This window comes from Dipodomys spectabilis, unplaced genomic scaffold (genome assembly GCF_019054845.1).
Source record: "Dipodomys spectabilis isolate Male_0828 unplaced genomic scaffold, ASM1905484v1 ptg000081l, whole genome shotgun sequence".
NCBI lineage: Eukaryota > Metazoa > Chordata > Mammalia > Rodentia > Heteromyidae > Dipodomys > Dipodomys spectabilis.
This window is the reverse complement of record NW_024870758.1, coordinates 9,772,988-9,794,251: the sequence shown is the minus strand read 5'-3', so window position 1 is coordinate 9,794,251 and position 21,264 is coordinate 9,772,988. Positions and strand designations below refer to the sequence as shown.

Sequence of the window (21,264 nt, the reverse complement as noted above, 5' to 3'; positions counted from 1 at the left end):
GACAAACACTGAACACCAAATTAAGGAAGTAAAGAAATTCATACAAGACCTAAAACAGAGCTTCAACAAAGAACTTGAAGCCATCAAAGCTGACCAACTAGAAGGAAAAGAGATAAAAAACAAAGTAGAGAGTCTTGACAGCAGGTTAGACCATGCAGAAGATCGAATCTCAGGGATTGAAGACAGCCTAGATATTATAGAGAAAGAACATACAACCATCCAAGACAAGTCCAAGAAATATGATAGATCTATCCAACACCTGGAAGACACCATCAGAAGGCCTAATTTAAGGATAATGGGTGTAGAAAGCACCTAGAAACAGAAGTTAATGGTCTAGGAAATTTGTTTAACAGGATCCTAGCACAGAACTTCCCAAACATGCAAAAAGATAGGCCTGTCCAGATACAAGAAGCCTTTAGAATCCCAAATAGACCAGACCAGAATAGCACATCCCACCGCCACATTATAATCCACACAGGATCAACTCAGAACAAGGAAAAGATCCTTAAAGCTGTCAAGGAGAAAAGGGTAATCACCTATAAAGGGAAACCAATTAGAATCACCTCAGATTTCTCAGCAGAGACAATCAAAGCAAGAAGAGCCTGGAATGATGTATGCCATGCCCTAAAAACAAACAACTATCAACCAAGAATACTGTACACAGCTAAACTCTCCTTCATAACTGAAGGCCAAATAAAAACCTTCCATAGCAAAGAAAAATTGAAACAATACATCTCCACCAAACCAGCCCTACAAAAGATTCTTAAAGATGTCCTACACATAGAAAACCAACAAGACCGCAATAAAGGCCAAGAAACTGCACCCAAACTGAGAATCCAAGAACCATAGGAAGAACCCAGTTTTCGCAGCCCCCAAGAAGGTAGATAACATGGCAGGAACTCCCAAATACCTCTCAGTCCTATCTCTTAATGTTAACGGACTGAACTCCCCAATTAAGCGACATAGACTGTCTAGTTGGATTAAAAAACAAGACCCTTCTATCTGCTGCCTGCAGGAGTCACATCTTGCTCGTAAAAACAAACACATTTTCAATGTTAAAGGCTGGAACAAAATCTACCAAGCAAACGACCCCCATAAACAGGCGGGAGATGTAATCCTAATATCAGATAAAATAGACTTCAAATTAAAATTCATGAGAAGAGATAAAGAAGGTCGCTACATACTAATTAAAGGATCTCTCCTTCAGGAGGATATTACAATTCTAAATATCTATTCGCCAAACAATGGAGCACCCAAATTTATCAAAGAAACACTACTTTCCCTCAAATCCCATATAGATCCAAAGACATTAATTGTTGGGGATTTTAACACACCACTCTCCCCACTAGATAGATCAACTCGGCAAAAACTCCACAGAGAAACCGCAGATCTAAACAGCTGCATAGATCAACTAGACTTAACAGACATCTACCGAACATTTCACCCAGCAGCATCAGAATACACGTTTTTCTCAGCAGCACATGGAACGTTTTCTAAAATAGACCACATTTTAGTCCACAAAGCAAACTTGTCTAAATTCAGAAACATTGAAATTATACCTTGCATTCTCTCTGACCACAAGGGAATAAAATTAGAACTCAACACCAAAAGCCACCAAAGAAAGTCCGGTATCACATGGAGGCTGAACAACACACTGCTGAATCATGAGTGGGTCATGGAAGAGATTAGAAAGGAAATTCAAATGTTCATGCTATTCAACAAAAATGAACACACAAATTACCAGCTCCTCTGGGACACAGCAAAGGCAGTACTCAGAGGCAAGTTTATAGCTCTGAGCTCCTACATCAACAAATTGGAGAGATCTGAAACTAACAATTTAATGACACATCTAAACCTCCTTGAAAAAGAGCAGCAAGATAAACTCCAATCCAGTAGACGGAAAGAAATAATCAAAATTAAATCAGAATTAAATGAATTAGAATCCAAAAAATGTATAGAAAGAATCAACAAAACAAAGAGTTGGTTCTTCGAAAAACTTAACAAAATTTACAGACCCTTAGCAAATCTTATCAGAAAAAGAAGAGAACATACCCAAATTAATAAACTCAGAGATGAGAATGGAAACATCACCACGGAAACAACCAAGATTCAGAACATTATAAGGGAATACTTCTCAAAACTTTATGCTAATAAGTTTGAGAACTTGACAGAAATGGACCTCTTCCTAGCAAATATTGACATGCCAAAACTAAACCAAGATGAGTTAAACTATCTTAACAGGCCCATATCAAGCATTGAAATAGAAACAGCAATAAGAGACCTCCCAGCTAAGAAAAGTCTAGGACCAGATGGTTTTACAGCGGAATTTTACAAGGCCTTCAAAGCAGAGCTCACACCAATTCTCCTCCAACTCTTCAATGAAATTGAAAGAGAAAGCTCACTACCGAACACATTCTATGAAGCCATCATAACCCTCATCCCATAACCAGGCAGGGACTCATCAAAGAAAGAGAACTATAGACCCATTTCTTTGATGAACATTGAGGCAAAACTTCTCAACAAAATTTTGGCCAACCGACTTCAACAATTCATCCAAAAAATCATACACCATGATCAAACAGGATTCATTTCAGGGATGCAAACCTGGTTCAATATACGCAAATCAATTAATATTATTCATCACATCAACAGGAGCAAGAATAAGAACCACATGGTTGTCTCAATAGACGCAGAAAAAGCATTCGACAAGATCCAACACCCCTTTATGATGAAGGTTTTGGAAAAATTAGGAATCCATGGAACATTCCTCAATACAATAAAGGCTGTATATGACAAACCTACAGCCAGCATTATACTCAATGGTGAAAAACTAAAGCCATTTCCCCTTAACTCAGGAACAAGACAAGGATGCCCACTCTCTCCACTTCTCTTCAATCTAGTATTAGAATGCCTAGCTACAGCAATAAGACAAGATGCAGACATAAAGGGGATCCAAATAGGGAAAGAAGAAATAAAACTCTCCCTCTTTGCAGATGACATGGTCTTATATTTAAAGAATCCCATAGACTCCACTCCCAAATTACTCAAGCTGATTCAAAACTTTGGCAAAGTAGCAGGTTATAAAATTAACCCCCAAAAATCAATGGCTTTTCTGTATGCCCACAATGAGAAAAGTGTGGCTGAAATTAGGAAAGCAACTCCATTTGTAATAGCCCCACAAAAAATAAAATACCTAGGAATTAACTTAACTAAAGAAGTGAAGGACCTCTATGATGAAAACTTTAAAATCTTGAAAAAGGAAATCAATGCAGAACTTAAAAAATGGCAAAACCTCCCATGCTCCTGGATTGGAAAGATTAGCATCGTGAAAATGGCAATACTTCCCAAGGCTATCTACAAATTCAACACAATACCTATCAAAATTCCACCCTCATTCTTCAAGGAAATAGAAGAGGCAATCCAAAAATTCATATGGAACAATAAAAGACCCCGAATAGCAAAAACGCTCCTCAACGGAAAGAACACTGCTGGAGGAATATCAATACCAAATTTCAAACTCTACTATAAAGCCATAGTAATCAAAACAGCTTGGTATTGGCATAAGAACAGACCTCAGGACCAATGGAATAGAATTGAAAACCCAGAAATGAACCTACAGACCTATAGCCATCTAATCTTCGATAAGGGAGCTAAAACAATAGAATGCAAGATAGACAGCCTCTTCAGTAAATGGTGCTGGCAAAACTGGTTAACTACATGTAGAATACTAAAGCTACATCCTTATATATCACCCTGCACCAGAATCAACTCCAAATGGATCAAAGACCTTGGAGTCAAAGCAGACACTCTGAAAACATTACAGGATGGAATAGGAGAAACCCTGGGTCTCATTGGCTCAGGCTGAAATTTTCTGAATAGAGACCCGGAAACACAACAAATCAAAGAAAGGTTGGACAAATGGGATTGCATAAGGTTGCAGAGCTTCTGCAGGGCAAATGACATAGCTAGCAAGATCAATAGAAAGCCCACGGATTGGGAGAAGATCTTTACTAGCCATACAACGGACAAGGGTCTCATATCTAAAATATACTTGGAACTCAAAAAATTAAACCACCCAACAACAAATCCTCAAAGAAACAACTGCCCAATAAGTAAGTGGGCGAAAGACTTAAAGAGAAGCTTCTCTGAAGAAGAAAGAAGGATGGCCAATAGACACATGAAGAAATGTTCAACATCCCTAGCCATAAAAGAAATGCAAATCAAAACAACATTGAGATATCACCTCACTCCAGTTAGAACAGCACAAATCAAGAACTCTAACAACAACAGATGCTGGAGGGGATGTGGACAGAAAGGAACCTTACTTCATTGTTGGTGGGAATGTAAACTTGTTCAACCACTTTGGAAAGCAGTATGGAGGTTCCTCAAAAGACTTCACATAGAACTCCCCTATGACCCAGCAATCCCACTTTTGGGCATTTACCCTAATGTTTACAAAAAAGACCACACTAAAGCTACCAGCACAACTATGTTTATTGCAGCATTATTTACCATAGCCAAGATATGGAATCAACCCAGATGCCCCTCAGTAGATGAATGGATCAAGAAAATGTGGTATATATACACAATGGAATTCTATGCCTCTATCAGAAAGAATGACATTTCCCCATTTGTTAGGAAATGGAAAGGCTTGGAAAAAATTATATTAAGTGAAGTAAGCCAGGCCCAAAGAAACATAGGTCCCATTGTTTCCCTTATTTGCAATATCTAGTATAGGTATGAGTCAAGCGGAAAAAGTCAGAGAATGTGATGTTAGGAAAACGAACCCTCAAATATGTATTTTAATGTTTTTGTTTCTTTCATGCATGTGTTTCTAATGAATTCATAAGATTATTTCTTTGTTGCTTTGTATGTCCCTCCCCCACAGTGTAACCCCTGCTTTCACTATATTTGATGTCAGTATAACATGTGGAGGAGATGGGGACAAACAAGTCCTTTAAGGATTCAGGTGGACCTGTTGCAACAATGAGAAGTACAAAATGTCATGTCAAAACCAGCTTTACAATGTCGGAGTGGGGAGGGGAGGGAGGGTATGATTGGGTGGGGGGGAGGGGGGAGGGTGGGAAGGGAGGTGAAGGGTAAACAAAGGAGGAGGCTGCAATGCTTGGTAAGAAATGTATGCATTATCCTGCCCATGTAATTGTAACCTCTCTGTACAGTATGTTCTCAAATAAAATAAAAAATAAAATTAAAAAAAAAAAAAAAAGAAAGGCCATGAAGTTCTTATCTCCAATTAAATACCAGAAAACCAGTAGTGGAGCTTTGTCTTGAAGTGGTAGAGCACTACCCTTGAGTCAACGAGCTTAGGGACAGTGCCCAGGCTCTGGGATCAAGCCCTACAACTGACAAAACAACAACAACAACAGCAACAACAATAAAAACTGTGTGAATTTGTTTCCAGGTGAAATGACAAGCATCTCTTGGAGAACATCTGAATTGTAGCTTTTCAGCTGTACTCAGAGCTGTTAACAATCCCTCAGATGTTAAATTTTTATTGTGGTAAGCAGCTAAGTTGGCACTGATATTTGTAACTAGCACTGGAAAAACACTGCAATTCTGATATACATTTAGTATCAGAAGCCTATACTGTGATGCAAAGAAAGTTTGCTGTATTTCCCAGTAAGATTTTAATAACTTTTTGTTAATTTGGTGGTGATGGGGATGATTTGTTGTGATGATAATGGAATTTTATTAATATCTTGTGGCATTTTCTTTGAGATTGGCAGCTATATAACTGCAAATGATTTAATTTCTAGATAAAATGACTAAATCTACAGGGAAAAAAAACTAAAAAAATCTACATAATAGCCAGTTACTAGTGGCTCATACCTATAATCCTAGCTACTCAGGAGGCTTAGATTTGACAATCATGGATGGAAGCCAGCCTGAGCAGGAATGTTTGTTTTACTCTCATCTCAATTAACCACAAAAAAACCCAGAAGTGGAACCATGGCCTAGTGGTAGGTTACTAACTTTGAGCATCAAAGCTTACAGACAGTGTACAGGCCTTGAGTTCAAGGCCACACACACACACACACACACACACACACACATACACCTCCTCTATATGATCTAAACTTTCAGTATATTTTAATCATCCTCTCCAATAAAAACATATCAATAAGAGAAAATTGTTTCTCTTTTTTGTCTTGCAATCCAGGAATTCCATGAATTTTAATAAGTAATGGGCTAAATCTTCATTACAGGATGAAGTCTCCAAAGTTTCCTACATTTGGTTGATATTTCTTCTAGACAAACAAACCTTATCATCAAAGAAAACTTAGTCATGTATAAGACAAAAATAATTGTTGAGCCTGATGCTGGTAGCTCTTGCTTGTAATTGTAGCTAAAAAGGAAGCTAAGATCTAAAGAGTCTGGTTTGAAGCCAGCTTGTGTAGGAAAGTCCATGAGACTTTTATTTTCAATAAACTACCCCAAAGCCAAAAGTGGAGCTCTGGCTCAACTGGTCAAATGCTAGCCTTGAGAATCAAAGCTCAAGGACAGTACCGAGTACCAGCACAAAACAAAAAAATAACAATACTTGTCTATTAAATGTTAGTAGTAAATTGAGTTATTACTATGAAAACAAAGTAAAATTGGTCTTATTTAATATATTTTGTTGACATCCTAATTAAAGCAAATCATAATTATCACTAGACTGATTTAGTACTTAAAATCCTGATATTTTTCTTATTATTCCTATTTTGGAAAGTGAAATTCTGAGTGTCAAGGAGGTGAAATAAACTCTTAAACTAATAAAAAAAAGATCAGAATTATGGTAAGGAGAAAGATCCTTGTTTCTTTATTGGTATTCTTTCCCTACATGGCAGTCTATGCCTTTAATTCTTTCAGCTATAACATTAATTCAGATCCTTATCACATATTTTGCAATGGGTTATAAAATATAATTCACAACAAAAGCATGGTGAGATTTTTCTCTAAAAGGAGTAGCCAGAAATTTTGTACCTTAGAAACTGAAAGGACTCATAGACTTGCTTTTGGAATACATGATATAATGCAAAAACTAGAAGCCATATAGGAATGTATGAATGTGAAATGCTCACTGTCTTGAACTCTGTGTTTAAGATTCTTTGTTAATGACAATACATACTATAAGTAGCTAGAAAATGCACAGAGCTTACCATCAATAGACTTTGAGCTCTATGACTCAATGTATCTGAAAAGTTAGGTCTAAGAAAGTCTCCAAAGCCTGGAAAGATGGTCAGAGTCTGTCCTTTGTATGATCAAGTGGTCTTGTCAGCATTAATGGGAAAATAAATCATTGTTAAAAGATAATCTTGTCACATGGAAGCTAAAAAGGTACAATATCAAAGCTTTGACTTACCAATAGAAAAAAATCTGCCCTGAAGAATGGAATAAAGCAAATAACACAGTTTATTTAGTTGTTGCTATGGTAGTTGGTGAGATTGAGGTAGGCTTAAGGAAATACTCATTTAAAAAATAATAAGAGAGCAATATAAACTCAATAGAAAAATGAATGGACTTGATACAAGAGGTCTTTTTTTTTTTTTTAATTTTATTTTATTTTATTTGAGAACATACTGTACAGAGGGGTTACAATTACATGGGCAGGATAATGCATACATTTCTTACCAAGCATTGCAGCCTCCTCCTTTGTTTACCCTTCACCTCCCTTCCCAGCCTCCCCCCTCCCTCCCACCCAATCATACCCCCCCTCCCCCCCCCCCCCCCACCGACATTGTAAAGCTGGTTTTGACATGACATTTTGTACTTCTCATTGTTGCAACAGGTCCACCTGAATCCTTAAACGACTTGTTTGTCCCCATCTCCTCCACATGTTATACTGACATCAAATATAGTGAAAGCGGGGGTTACACTGTGGGGGAGGGACATACAAAGCAACAAAGAAATAATGATACAAGAGGTCTTTTATAAGACTAGAACTAGAAATCTTGAAATTCTTTTCCAAATCCTTTTTTTTTTCTGTTTTATCCAATTGCCTATTTCGTGATGAAACCCCCAGTTGTTCACATTCCTTCTCACTTTGCTTTACTTTTATTGAATTGTGAAACCGCAAATAATATGAAAAGCTCAGGGATAGCTACTAAGTTAACACATTGCTTTAAGGACAAATTCATATAGAAGTAGTTTATCACAAGATTGTTTTTCTAGTGGTTTGTTTTCAGTGGACTTTATTCTTAGCTTATTCAAAATAAGCAAATCCACCTCTTTAAGCCACATCTAATATTAGGCCAATAAGCTCTCTATGGATAAAGGTAGGCAGAGTACAAAGGTGTAAAAATCCTTTTAGACTTAAAACCACAAACATTCACACAGGCAAGTGACAGCCTCCACACCCCCCGCAAGTGTCTTGACCAAAAGATAGTTGATAAATTTCCCCATCCCTACTGGTTTTAAAAAGTGAAGGAGGGGGTCACTAAGAAGTTTTTTTTAAAAAACATTTTATTACTGTCTATGTAAAACACTGGTAAGTAATTTTCTCCAACTTCAAGCAAGTACTACAGAAAATGTCCGTGACTGTGTACTAACAAACACCAGGCTGGAAAAGACCCAGCCAGTTCTTCCCACGGCGCTTCATTGTTTTCCTGTTGGCTCATGGGTTTGGGACTCTTCATAACTGGTATTTCTAAAAAGGATGCCAAACTCTCTCTCTCTCTCTCTCTCTCTTTCACTTTAAGGGTAAAAGAGGATGTCTAAGAATACCACAGAGTGTCTGAACTGAATTTGGAGTTTGGGCAATAAGCCTAGATGGCAGCTGAAACCAAGTGTTGATATGGGGAAAAAGGGAATTCAGATTCAGATTTCTAAGACCCACTGTCAAAAGTTCTCAAGACAGTTATGCATCATCCTCCATGCTCAAGTCTGTCCTTTGGAAAAAAGTACCCATGCTAGAAAACCACCAAGAGGTTACAGATCATTCTGAAAAATCACCACAATGACACAGGCTGATGACAGGTTGACATCTAAGGTCATGGATCAGTTTTCTTTGGGGGGAATATATGCATAGAGCAGAAGAATTGCATCAGCAAAATGTCACTGAGAGCTGTCACCAAACTCAACAAACAAGGCAGAGCCCCGCACACTAATGCACCAATCGCCCAGTAAATCAAGAATTCTCAATGCCTTTCCTCAAGGCTGAAACAGAATACTGTGTTAAAGTAGTTTCTTGGTCCAAACATAGATATATAAAGCCCTACAGAAAAATGGCAGTGCTAGGCTTCTTCATAACTGTGATGTTTGGCATTTTCCCAAGAAGCTCTTCCTTTGAAGCAACTTCCAATGGTAGTACTTATCACTTACCAACATTGAGAAGCAAGATGGAAACAGAAAGTTACAAACAACTGTGTGTTGCATGCAGAGGTTCAGATCTGCCTTTATATGCATGCAATCCAGAATTCATGAATGGGACTTGCAGAATCATTTCAGTGTTTTGCACATCATAAGTTCTGAATCAGAAAGACCTGAAGCCTACTACTAACCACATTACTTGCGTCCTAGGTGGACAACATTTAACATGTGAGACTTGCTTCTTCATTCTATTTTATTTTGGCAGTAATGAGCTTTGTAATCAGAGCTCCATGCTTGCTAGGCAGGTGTCCCACTTCTTGAGCTATGCCTCTCAGCCTTTTCCCCTCCTCCTTTGGTTGTTTCTGATATAGGGTCTTGTTCCCTGCTTGCACATATACTTGGAACACAATTTTCCTATTTGCTTTTTCTGCTATAGCTGGAGGGTGTGAATCACCTTGCCAGGTAATGGTAGAAGAAGGTCCTATGAACTTCTTTGCTCAGATGGCTTGAACCATAATCCTCCCAATCTATCTCCTCATGTCTCAAAACTTTCCTCATTTTAAAAATGGCCATAATAATTGCACCTATACTACAAAGCAGAAGAAAGGATTAAGTTGAATTATATATGTAAGGCCATTAATATAGTGGCACATATTAAATTGTGAAAATGCTAGTTGTTTCTATAATAATAATTATTATTATCATTATTACTAGTTTTAATTAGGAATAGCTTTCCAAAAGTGATCCTTTTGAATTCAACTTGTATGTCATCTGATCTGGAAGTATAATAAGGGTATCTAATTCCTTCTGATTTAGTGAGTCAAGCAGAATACCAAAACAAATTGAATCATTCAACTGGTGTATTTAGAATTGCTGATGATTATAGCATTCAAGAAAGTTAGTGAAACACATAAATTGCAATTCAACTGTTCTTGAAAAATCTTTATAATCATTTTTCATTTTTCAAGTCTAATACTGGGTACAGCTTACTCATTTAAATATGTATATATAGAGCCTCTTTAAAAAGAAACATCGTGTAAGGTGAACATGGAGGAGATAAAAGGTGTCAATATAAGTAGGAGATGTTAAACTCATTTATGTTCTAACTTAGACTACAAAATTGTATGCATTATATTTGCATACCACTTTATGCTTTTTATGGGATTATGACTGCATCATCATTTATATACAAACACACACACACACACACACACACACACACACACACACACAACTGTGTGCACCCTCTTTGTTCCAAGACATGATAGTCTTCTTCGTTAAGTTCCAATGTTAGAGCCCTGGTATGGTAGGGAAAGGTATGGTGATAGTAATAAGGTTAAGAAACCAATCCTCCAAAAATCTATTCAATAGTAAATTTTGAAAGAGATTGATATATACATTTAATTTAAATACTGAACAACACAACTTGGATAAAATGACCAGTATCAAGAGTCCTAATGTAGCATAATTTGTATTGAATGTGTTGTAATCTCACAGTGCTATAAAACAGGAAGACAGTTTACTGACAATTTTGTGCTATCAGATACCAACGCAGGCCTCTGTCCAGCTTTACATTGTCAACTTTTATGGAAACATGAGCAGAACATAGTCTCAGAGGATGCAGAAGTTTGGATTGCAAATACAAGATGGACAGATTTCATATTTTCTTTCTGTCTTTTTAAAATGCTGAGCATACTTTTTTTAAAGCAGGAAATGCATCTAATGTTTGTTTCTAGGATGGCTTCTGTTTTGAGATTTCTTCTTTGTAGAAGAAATGTGTTGCCCAGCTGCCTAGAATCCTTATCAGGATATGGTTTCAGTATGAAATGTATTGCAAGAATGATTTTAGCTGGTTACATACAGGAATGAAAATGAGGCTGGAGCTGTTGTATCTAATTTTTACCCACAGAAAGGACTCTCTGGTCAAGTCTAAAGGGACCAACATGAATCAATGAAATAATTTTTAGCTCTGTGTTTTTCCCAGGAAGCAAAGAAATTCTGAAAGACAAAAGGTCAGATTTGCTAACAAGTATAGCTTTTACACATTCTCAGCTACAGAGATTCTCAGAAACAAGAATTGTGGGGCAACTGGCCAAAAGAGCTGTATTTAACTCTTATCAGAGTGATTTGACTTGAATTGAATTGACTGAGGTAGAGCTTAATGTTCATCAATTTTAACACATCTACTTACACACACACACACACACACACACACACACACATTTCAACAAGTATCAATTAGTGTTAAGAACTTCCCAAAGGAGAGACCTCCAAACTAGTACTAGTTAATGGGAAAAAAATGTATGTGTAGTTTATGTTATAACATTTTAAAGAAATACAAATTTCGATCAATAACGTGCTTTTTTATACTAAGGCTCAAATTATAATGTCTCTGAAAAAATTACTGAGTATATTTGCTTATAATCTTCCTAAGAGATGGAATTGAACCTACAGGTCTATAATAGATGGAATTTTAGATGTTAGATATGAACATGCTAATTAAATTCAACTCTTCAGTGTAATCTGATCATAAAGAAGAAACCAGACTGGAGGCTTCTGGAAGGAAATGACTTATGGTTTTAGGCTAGAAGAATACAAAGAAATCATCTAGTCAGAAGCTTGTATATGTAGAGTAAGACAGAAAAGATAGCAAAATAATGAAAGTAAATGGAAAGCATTTGCAAAAGAATTATGAAATAAAGTAGTATGAAAACATGAGTGAAGAACTTCAGAATGTGTTATGAAAGGCCTGATGATACAGTTTGGTGTTAGAGCACTTGCAAAGCCCCAAGTTCAATGTCCAACACTTTCTTAAAAAGAATGCATTATGTGCTGTGTGCTGGTGGCTCATGGAGGTACTCAGGAAACTGAGATCTGAGGATCGCTGTTAAAAGCCTACCTGGGTAGGAAAGTCTATAAAACTCTTATCTCCAATAAACCACCAAAAAAAATCCTGGAAGTGTTGCCGCGGCTCAAGTGGTAGAGTGCTAGCCTTGAGTTGAAGAACTGAGGAACAATGCCCAGGCCCAGAGTTCAAGCCCCACAGGGCGCGTGGAGGTGGGGGCGGGTGGAGGGTGGGAGGGAGAAGCATTATGAAGGCAGTTCAGAGAATCATGCACTCACTAGAATTTAGGCCAGAAACCAGATTATGAGCTTCTGAAGACCCCCCCCCCCCCTCTACTTCTGGGTTCCTGGTGGTTAATTGGAGATAAGAGTCTCACAGACTTTGCTGCCCTGGCTGACTTTGAACCACGACTAGCTAGGATTCTAGTCGTGAGCCACCGGTGTCCAACTTTGAAGACTAGTTTTGTTTGTAAGGAAAACTTACATGGACCTGTCACACTACCAAGGAAATACTATATATGCTTTCTCACAAATGTTTCCAAACCATTCTTCCACTACTGTTCTTTCTGGGAAATAAACAAAGGCATTATAGAGGGTCAAATAAGATGCTAAGGATACAAATACAATGTCTGATGTCTACCTCATTATGAATTGTCTATAATAATACCTTATGATAATTCTAGGCCTTCTCATTTTTCATTTCTTAATTCTACTTTTAAATTAATATACCTTTATTTTCAGTACTGAAGTTTGAACTGAGGGAATCATGCTTTCTTCCAATTTCGACACACCTCAGCGTTTTGTACTATAGAAGTATTTTTAGATAGAATCTCTTGCTTTTGACCAGGTTGGCTTCAGACCACTATATCTTCTTACTTCCTCCCAAATAATTGTGATTACTGGTAAGGGCTGGGATTGTCTCCCGTAATGAATATACTTTTGATGGGTAGTTTCAGGTTTACAGAAAAATTGAATACAAAGTACAAAAGTTACTATATATGCTATCACCCTTCTAATAGTGTCTTCTAGTATTAACACCTTGAATTTATGGGATAACTTTGTTGCACATTATTATTAACTAACATCCATAATTTATACTAAAGTTCACTCTTTGTGTTACTTATTTCATGGGTGTTGACAAATATATAAAAGCATGTATCCATGAATGCCATATAACACAAAATTGTTAGATTGCCTTCAAAATCTGTGTTCATCTATTCATCTTCCCACTCTTCCTCAATTCATTGCTATTATTAGTTATTTTCTCTTTCTATAGATGTCCTTTTCTAGAATGCTGTGTGGTTTATCTTATGTGGTCTTTTCACACTGACTCCTTTCATTCAACAATATACATTTAAAGGATATTTTGTGATCTTCAAATTTCTGTTGTAGTGCTAATAATGGTGGGCCTGAGTATAGAATCTGGTGAATGCTAGACAAGTCTATGTTTTATCAATTATGAATAAAATTGCCATGATATTTGGTGTGCAGATTTTTGTGTTGTTAAAACATATCACTTGTGAGGGAAATAGCAAGTTGTGTGAATGCTGGATCATATGATGAAAGTGATTAGTTTCAGAGAAAATTGTCAAAATATCTTCAAAATAACTATTCCAGTTTGCATTTCTGCCTTAAATGAATGAAGCATTCTGTTTCTTCACATCTAAACTTCTATTGGTGTGCTTCCGATGTTTGCCATTGTTTGAATTTATAGCTGTTTAAAATCATATTAATGCCTTAATTTGTAAATCTTTTTGTAGCCAATAGATATTTTCTGACATCTGTGACTTTGATTATACTTATTCATTCATTTTATTTCACTCATTAAGTGACCATAATAAACTAGTATTTTTTCAAACTTGAGTTGCTTTTCTTTCTTTAATTTCCTTATTATTTTCTTTCATTTAAAGTATGCAATATACTTTCTACTCATTATTTATTTTATCTATACTATGAGTTTCCCTTTCTCTTTTCATCTCCAACTAAACTGGTTATTTTTTACTTCTCTAGTGATAATTTCTTAATTTCTTCAACTTTTTCCCTGCAAAGATTTATCATTACTTTCGTAGTTCACCCAGCATACAACTTGTAGTGTTTTTAGAGATAGATGTTAACTAATTAAAAAAAAAAAGAATTAAGGAAATCACTTACCTTGGTTAACAATAAATCTTAACTTCTGTATTGTTGCCAGATTGCCACTAACTCGATATATTCCATCAACATCTAGGCCTGAAAACAAAGGTACATATTTTATAATAGTTCAGATAAGAGCTGAGATGGTAAAAAGTAAAAATGTAAATGTGGAAGGAAGAAGTTACCAGTGAATATCTTTTCTTTACAGAGAAATCCAATTTCTATGACCTAAACTAAGAAACCTTCAAAATTTTAATTCCAAAAAACGAATGAAAAAGTTCACTGAGTATTAACTATGAATAAATTTGAAACTAGTTGAATCATAAAATAAGCTATGGGTAGCATGGTACTATATAACATATTTAAGATTTGTTCCCAGGGAAACATAGGGATCAAACTGGGGAAAAATTACAATTGGTATATGTATATTATTGCTCTTTATATTTTTTTCCTTACCCTCCCTCCCTCCTTCCCTACCTTCCTCTTTCTTTCCCTTCTCCCTTCCCTTTCTTCCTTCATTTTGTTTTTGTGCCAGTCCTGGGTCTTCAACTGATGGTCTGGATACTGTCCTTGAGAGTTTTTTGCTCAAGACTAGCACTCTACCATTTGAACCACAGCTCTACTTTTTGGCTTTTTGGTGGCTAATTGGTGTTAAGGATCATATGGACTTTCTTAACTAGGCTGGCTTTGAACCTCAGTCCTTAGATCTCAGCTTCCTGAATAGGTAGGATTGTAGGTGTGAAACACCAGTGCCTGACAATTATTGCTCCTTTTCTAAAAGATAAAATAAGTCAAGGTATTTGTGAGTTATTTTCTTTTCCTTCACTGTTTTCTTTGTGCTTTCTTCACTTCTTTTCTCTGTCATTTCCTTCCTTCTCACTCTTCTCTGTTCCTTTTTCTCCTCCTCCCCTTTTTTTCTCTCCACTCATTCCCTGCCATCCTACTCTGTTTCTCCTGTGATCACTGTAATGTAACATTTACTGATCTGATGATTTGAAACTGCATAATGAAACTCTATCCCAAAGATAAAACCACTTTGGCAATTTCAAAAGTAATATTGATAATATGCTCCATTTTGTAGGAAATAAATAAAATCCTTACCAAATGGTAATATTACTTTTAGATAATTTAAAAACTTTTGTGGGATTTAACTGATCCTGTCAATGAATTTGTATAATCCATGACTCCTTTTTGACACAATCTATTTATAGTATCTAGTTATTTTAATGATCAATTAAGAAACAGGACAATTGAGAAACAAGAAAATGTAAAGAGAAATGCTCATTTAAGCATTAGTATTGTCTCTCAGAAATATAATATTATAATCTTAATAGCAGGAGTATATATTCTTTGATGTCTCTAGGCTATCTGAGGACAGGCCTGATGAGATTCTCAACCAATGTACTAGTCATCTAGGGGGTGTGCAGCAACATCATTGTTAATTGTTGTAATTATCAATAGTAAATGTTAATAAATTGGAAGAAATTACTGTTACCATATAACAAATAAAGGTTTTATGAAGCTCTTTATTGAAATGAAATGAGTTCTTTTATTTCTTTCCCATCTCTGGTACTGGGGTTGAACTCAAGCCTCATGCTATGTAAGTATTCTTCCAGTAGAGCCATAGCCTCAGCCCTACATACTTTAAATTAGGAATATTTCTGCTATTCTAATTAACAAAATTTTGTCAATCGGTTACAGTAGAATAATGTAACTTAGACCACTGGTATTTATGTTATTTTAGGGTAATAATTCACTGCTGTTTTTACTCTTCTACATAATAAATAATGGAGTAACTTGGGAGAATAGAAGTAACACAGAATTCACTGTTTGCAAGTGTATTCATTGATGTGACTTTAGTGGTTCTAGAATGATCTAACAATAAATTACTGACACTCTAACCATTCTGAGAAATATAGATTGTGAGGGATTCATAAGTGGTAATAGCAACACACAGATATTTATAAATATAAAAAGTTCTTTTTTTTCCCTCACAGGATGACCCATTGCAACAAAGATACCCACAGGATAGTATATTGGAAATAAACTTTACAACTACAGACAGCGAAGGGCGGGGCAAAGGGGGAATAGGAGTGTGGGAGGTGGGGAGGGAAGGGATAGTGGGACAACAACAAGGAAGGGAAGGAGTAACAATGATCGACAAGTAATGTACTCATTGCCTTACTCATGCAACTGTAACCCCTCCGCACAACATCTTAACAATAAATTTTTAAAAAAAATTCTTTTTTTCTGATGTACAAAATAGCTCCATTAACCTACAAGGACTTCAATTTGTTTGTTCATTTTAAAGTATAGTGTGCACTTGATAGCTTAAATGTGAATGTCATCTTAATTAAAAAAATTCTATTATCTGGTTTCTAATTTTAGTATTGTTTCCAGTTGGTCTTAATTTTATGCACATAAGCACAGAATGTTAAAAGATTAATTTATGAATAATTTAAAAGCAATTTTTCCTTGCTTTTTATTATATAATGCTTGGTATTTTACTTTAACCTGTAAGATTTTAAATAATGTAATATATGTATGTATAAAATATTAAAACTTATCATTTAAGTAAGTGCATCTTCTCAAAGTTTCTCCTTCAATTTTTCTGTACATAGAACACTAAGAAACTGTTTTGGAATTCTCTAAAGTCATTTTGGGAGGTCCTGTACTGTCAACAGAAAAAAGTTCATGGTAGCAATTTGGGAGCTACAAAGAAGGAATTACAGAGAGGCATGGTCAAATGTTGACCATTTGTGGTGAATAATGTCACCTTGTCTGCCAATGAGAACTTTGACCAATTGAAAATTGCCCAGACTTTTTCCTTCTAGGTTAGCAATTACTTTGAAGGAATCTAGAGTAAAGGAATAAGAAAAGGGAAATATCAATAAAACACGAATGTCTATGTTTTCCAAATGAGAGATCCTAATATATATATATATGTATATATATACATAATCAGCTCAATTAGTCACATTTAAGATAATCATGCAAGAGGAAAAGTCAATTGATGTCTAATAAAAATCAGAAAGTTAATTGTGTTTCCTTTTTAAATTAGTTTTTTGTTTGCTATTAGAGGTCAATGATATATGAAACTATTAAATGCCACTAGAATTTTACTGCAGATCAAGACTTTTCTTTAATCTCATTTTAATGTTCATATTGTTTTAAATGTGCTATGACAACAATGAATTTTTATCCTAAATCTGTGACTCTGACTTCAAATGCCAATGAAATGTATATGTTGTCTTGGGATGCAAACTGATTTCAATTTGCAAACTTAAATTCCCTATTATCTAAAACCTTTCTTTTTCTCTTACAGACATTTAAAGTTACAACAAAAGAATTTCTCTTGGTCTTTTTTGAATTTGTTTTAGAAAATTTTTTAAAAGCTTAATAATCAAAAACATTTGGAACAGTTGTACATGACTCTGGACATGTTACATATGAGCCATTGGAAAGCACTATACTGTTAGCAAAAAAAAAGTTGTCTCATCCTAAATTAATAACCTAGTTTCTTTTGGGATAAAAGAAGGGGGTGCTGGTGATGGGGAGAGGGTGGGTAATTCAGATCTGTGCTACCACTGCGGTTGCAGAACTGAGTCACAGCTGAGAAACTGTTTTGTGGCTTTAGATAGAAACCAGAAAGTAAGAGGAGTAAAGTAAAGCATTTCAGATGCAATATGAATCTAACTTGACACAACTTCCAGCAGCTTCAAATTCAGAGATATCAACACCATACATCTTGTGGATGATAATAATCTCTGACAGAAGTGGCTCCTGCTTCAAATGACTCCTCTCCTGCTATCATACCTTTTAAATTATACAACTATAGTAGAAAAATGGCAAAGTACATATTAGAAAGTCGGGTACTATATTTTTCAAAATATCTGGAATTTATCAGTGAAATTTAGCAATTAGAAGTTATATAGGTATAAAAAAAGAAGTTATATAGGTGTAGATTTGAAGATGACTAGATATTTGCTTGATTGTTCATAGAATAGCAATCTCAAAGCCTAGGGAATATCCAAGTTATAATTATTCACATGTCATCCTCTTCTTACTCCAAGAACTTTGAAAATTATGCCAAACCAAACCAATGTAAATTGATGGATTTGGACATCCTTTTCATGACCACATTATCCTTTTGGATTGGAAACTACTTATTTTGGAAATATAATTAGACTTGGTATGATTATTTTAAATGAGCAATGTCTTCAAGGTACCCACATTATGCTTTGGTAAAGTTTGGAGACAAATTACTTTGAGAGTTACCTCTTTCCAGAAAATAACATGACTGTGGACACTGACAAAAAATGTTCCTGCTAAGCTAAAAATACTTCAGTAACATTATGAAACTAAGTCATTGTACAGTTTTGAAAATCAGATTGGTATTTACAAAAGTCACAAAAAGCCCTCAAAGGGAATCCATATTAACTGAAATATCATTTATTTATTCATTATCAGCTGACTTTCTTTGGTTGCAAGATAGTATTTACCATTGGCAGAAATCATGGGCAATTTTTGAAAGTCCTTCCCCCTTTCTCTTCTCAAGAAATTTAGACAGGGATCGACACACAATTAGGAGTTTTTGGACCAAATCGTCTAAGCCCAGTGGAAAGAATGCAGCTGTCATAAGTAATTCCCACCATAAATCTCAGACACTTCCCAAAAAGAAATCTTAGAGACCAGTACTGCTCAGAGTTGACTGCCAAAATATGGACAGTTTTTTTTCTTTTGACAGTATAGATGAGCTTGATGAAAGTAGCTGCAAACTGGATTAGGTAGTATTCTTGGTAGTCAGACTGATGGACACACCATGGAGATGTGGAATTTGAGCCAGGCTAGATGTATCCAGAAAGCCTACTTGTTTTCCTGACCCATAACAAAGTGCATCTGAATCTCTTGAGTCTGCAGATAAGGGCTGGGAATTTTGCACAACAGTCCCTGTCCTGAGATTTATGGTGCTTCCTAATTTCTAGGAGGCCAGAACTACTCCAAGAAGAATCATTCTCCTAGTACTTTGCACATCTGGCTTTTTCCCTGACAAGAACCATCAAGCATTAGGAAGCCTAATTTGTTAAGCATTTCTTTCTTTATTTGTCCTTCCAAATTCCTACATGGTTTCTGAACTAAAATCAGGAGAGGTCTTCGTACAATTTAGAACTATTCCTTCTCCTCTGAAGTATTTCCAAAGATTCATTGTTAATGAATCTGTTCACATACTTTAAATCTAGATTGGAAACATAAAATATAATTTAAAATTCTAATCTATACTCTGTGTTAATAGTTAGCATTTGTTCTGTAACTGTGTGGTGGTATTATTTAACTATTACTAATTCCCCATGAGATGACAACCCTTCAATAGTCATACACTTTCTTAAGAATGATTTCTACCAAAATAAGAGTTCATATAATTCTGATGATCAAGCAAGAGTATTTTTTTTAAATTGAGAATCATAAATGCTCCACAGGAACCTGATTTTTACCAGAGATAAATTTGTAAATCTTTAAAAACTTACATGAGCAGTACTGAGGCACTCTGGTGGCTCATGCCTATAATCCTAGCAAAGAGGAGGCTAAGATCTGAGGATTGACTCTGTTGCTGATTAACCAGCAAAAAGCCAAATGGGTAGATATGATTCAAGTGGTAGAGTACCAGCCTTGAACGACCAGCCCCAATACTGGCTAAAATAGCAATAATAAAAACATAAAACTATCAGTAAAAGTTCACCCAGAAATGTTCTGCATCTGGATCTTACCAAATAGAAAAGTTAATTATAGTGTTCAATATATGCTTGAATTTATTGTATCTCTTCTTTGTATATGGAATTTCTTTAGGAAAAGAACTTTTCCTTAGTAATTTCATAGAGATGTTTAATATCAGATTAAACTTGTGGTTGAAAGATAAAATGAAATAGAATATAGATATTTCTGTATGTTTGGAGCATCCATAATCTGAAGAGCTGAAATATCAAATTCTCCAAAATCTAAAACATTTTTGAGTGACAATATGACACCCCAAGTGGAAAATTTTATGATTAAAATTTGTCTCATACTCTAAACTATGGACAACATTGTATGAAACTACCTTCAGATGATGTGTATACAACATAAACATAAATGAGTTTTATATCTAGATCTTGATCTTTTTCCCAGATATCTCATTATATATATATATATATATATATACATGCAAATATTTCAAGTTTAAAAATCTGACTTCTGAAACACTTCCAAGCAATTAAGATCCAAGCAATTTGGATGTAAGACTCTCAACCCGTATCTATACAGATCTTTTTTTCTCAGTCGGTTTAGATCTTAAATAAGAAGGCTGAATGAGGGTTTCTTCTAAGTTGTGTGAATGGTGAATAAACAGTGGGAAAGGGATTCTGTCAGCTACCAAACTAAAGGGCCCATGGAATACTTCAGTTATTTGCTCCTAGGCAAAACTCCTATTGTAGGAAAGCCAAGATAACTTATTCTCTACTGTCTTCCATTTAGATATGAGCAACTTCCCTCCTCATCTGATATAACTTGACCAAAGGCTTATGTGCAGAATCAAGGTGCAGAATAAAAGGCCTAGGACCCAACCCTCCCAGCAGTTAGATACTATTATTTAATGAATTACTTTATTTACTGTCTCTTGATGATTTTTCTTCTTTGTAATTGTTGACTCCAAGAGAAAATATTCTCTAGACATCCCTGGAAAGAATTGTGACTAATTATGGTGTCTGGGAATGGTGTTTTTTTTTCAGCTTTAATTTCTCTATTTGTTTGATCCCATCTGCTCTTTGTCTTCCTGGAATTTCTATTTCTGGTTTGCTGATGACACCTTTTCTTTTGTCAGCATCATTCTTTTTTCCTTTCTTTAAAAACATATCTTTTTTATTATTTTCTTGGAAATTCATTGAGAAATGAAAATCAGATATATTTTCTTATTTTCTCAGTCTGCTAACTTCAGTGGGAGGC

The 21,264-nt window shown here is 35.5% G+C and overlaps 1 protein-coding gene across 3 annotated transcripts in view; it reads right to left on the bottom strand.

The window, feature by feature from the left end:
• Positions 1-21,264, bottom strand: part of Arhgap15 (Rho GTPase activating protein 15) — a 655,060-nt gene that overhangs the window by 205,833 nt on the left and 427,963 nt on the right. For 2 of the 3 annotated variants that reach the window (XM_042683470.1, XM_042683471.1), the window contains exon 11: positions 14,308-14,385. The exons of the other annotated variant lie outside the window; for it this stretch is intronic. In XM_042683470.1, coding sequence (XP_042539404.1) covers positions 14,308-14,385 — 78 coding nt within the window. The remainder of the gene's footprint in view (positions 1-14,307; positions 14,386-21,264) is intronic. 3 annotated transcript variants of the gene reach the window in all.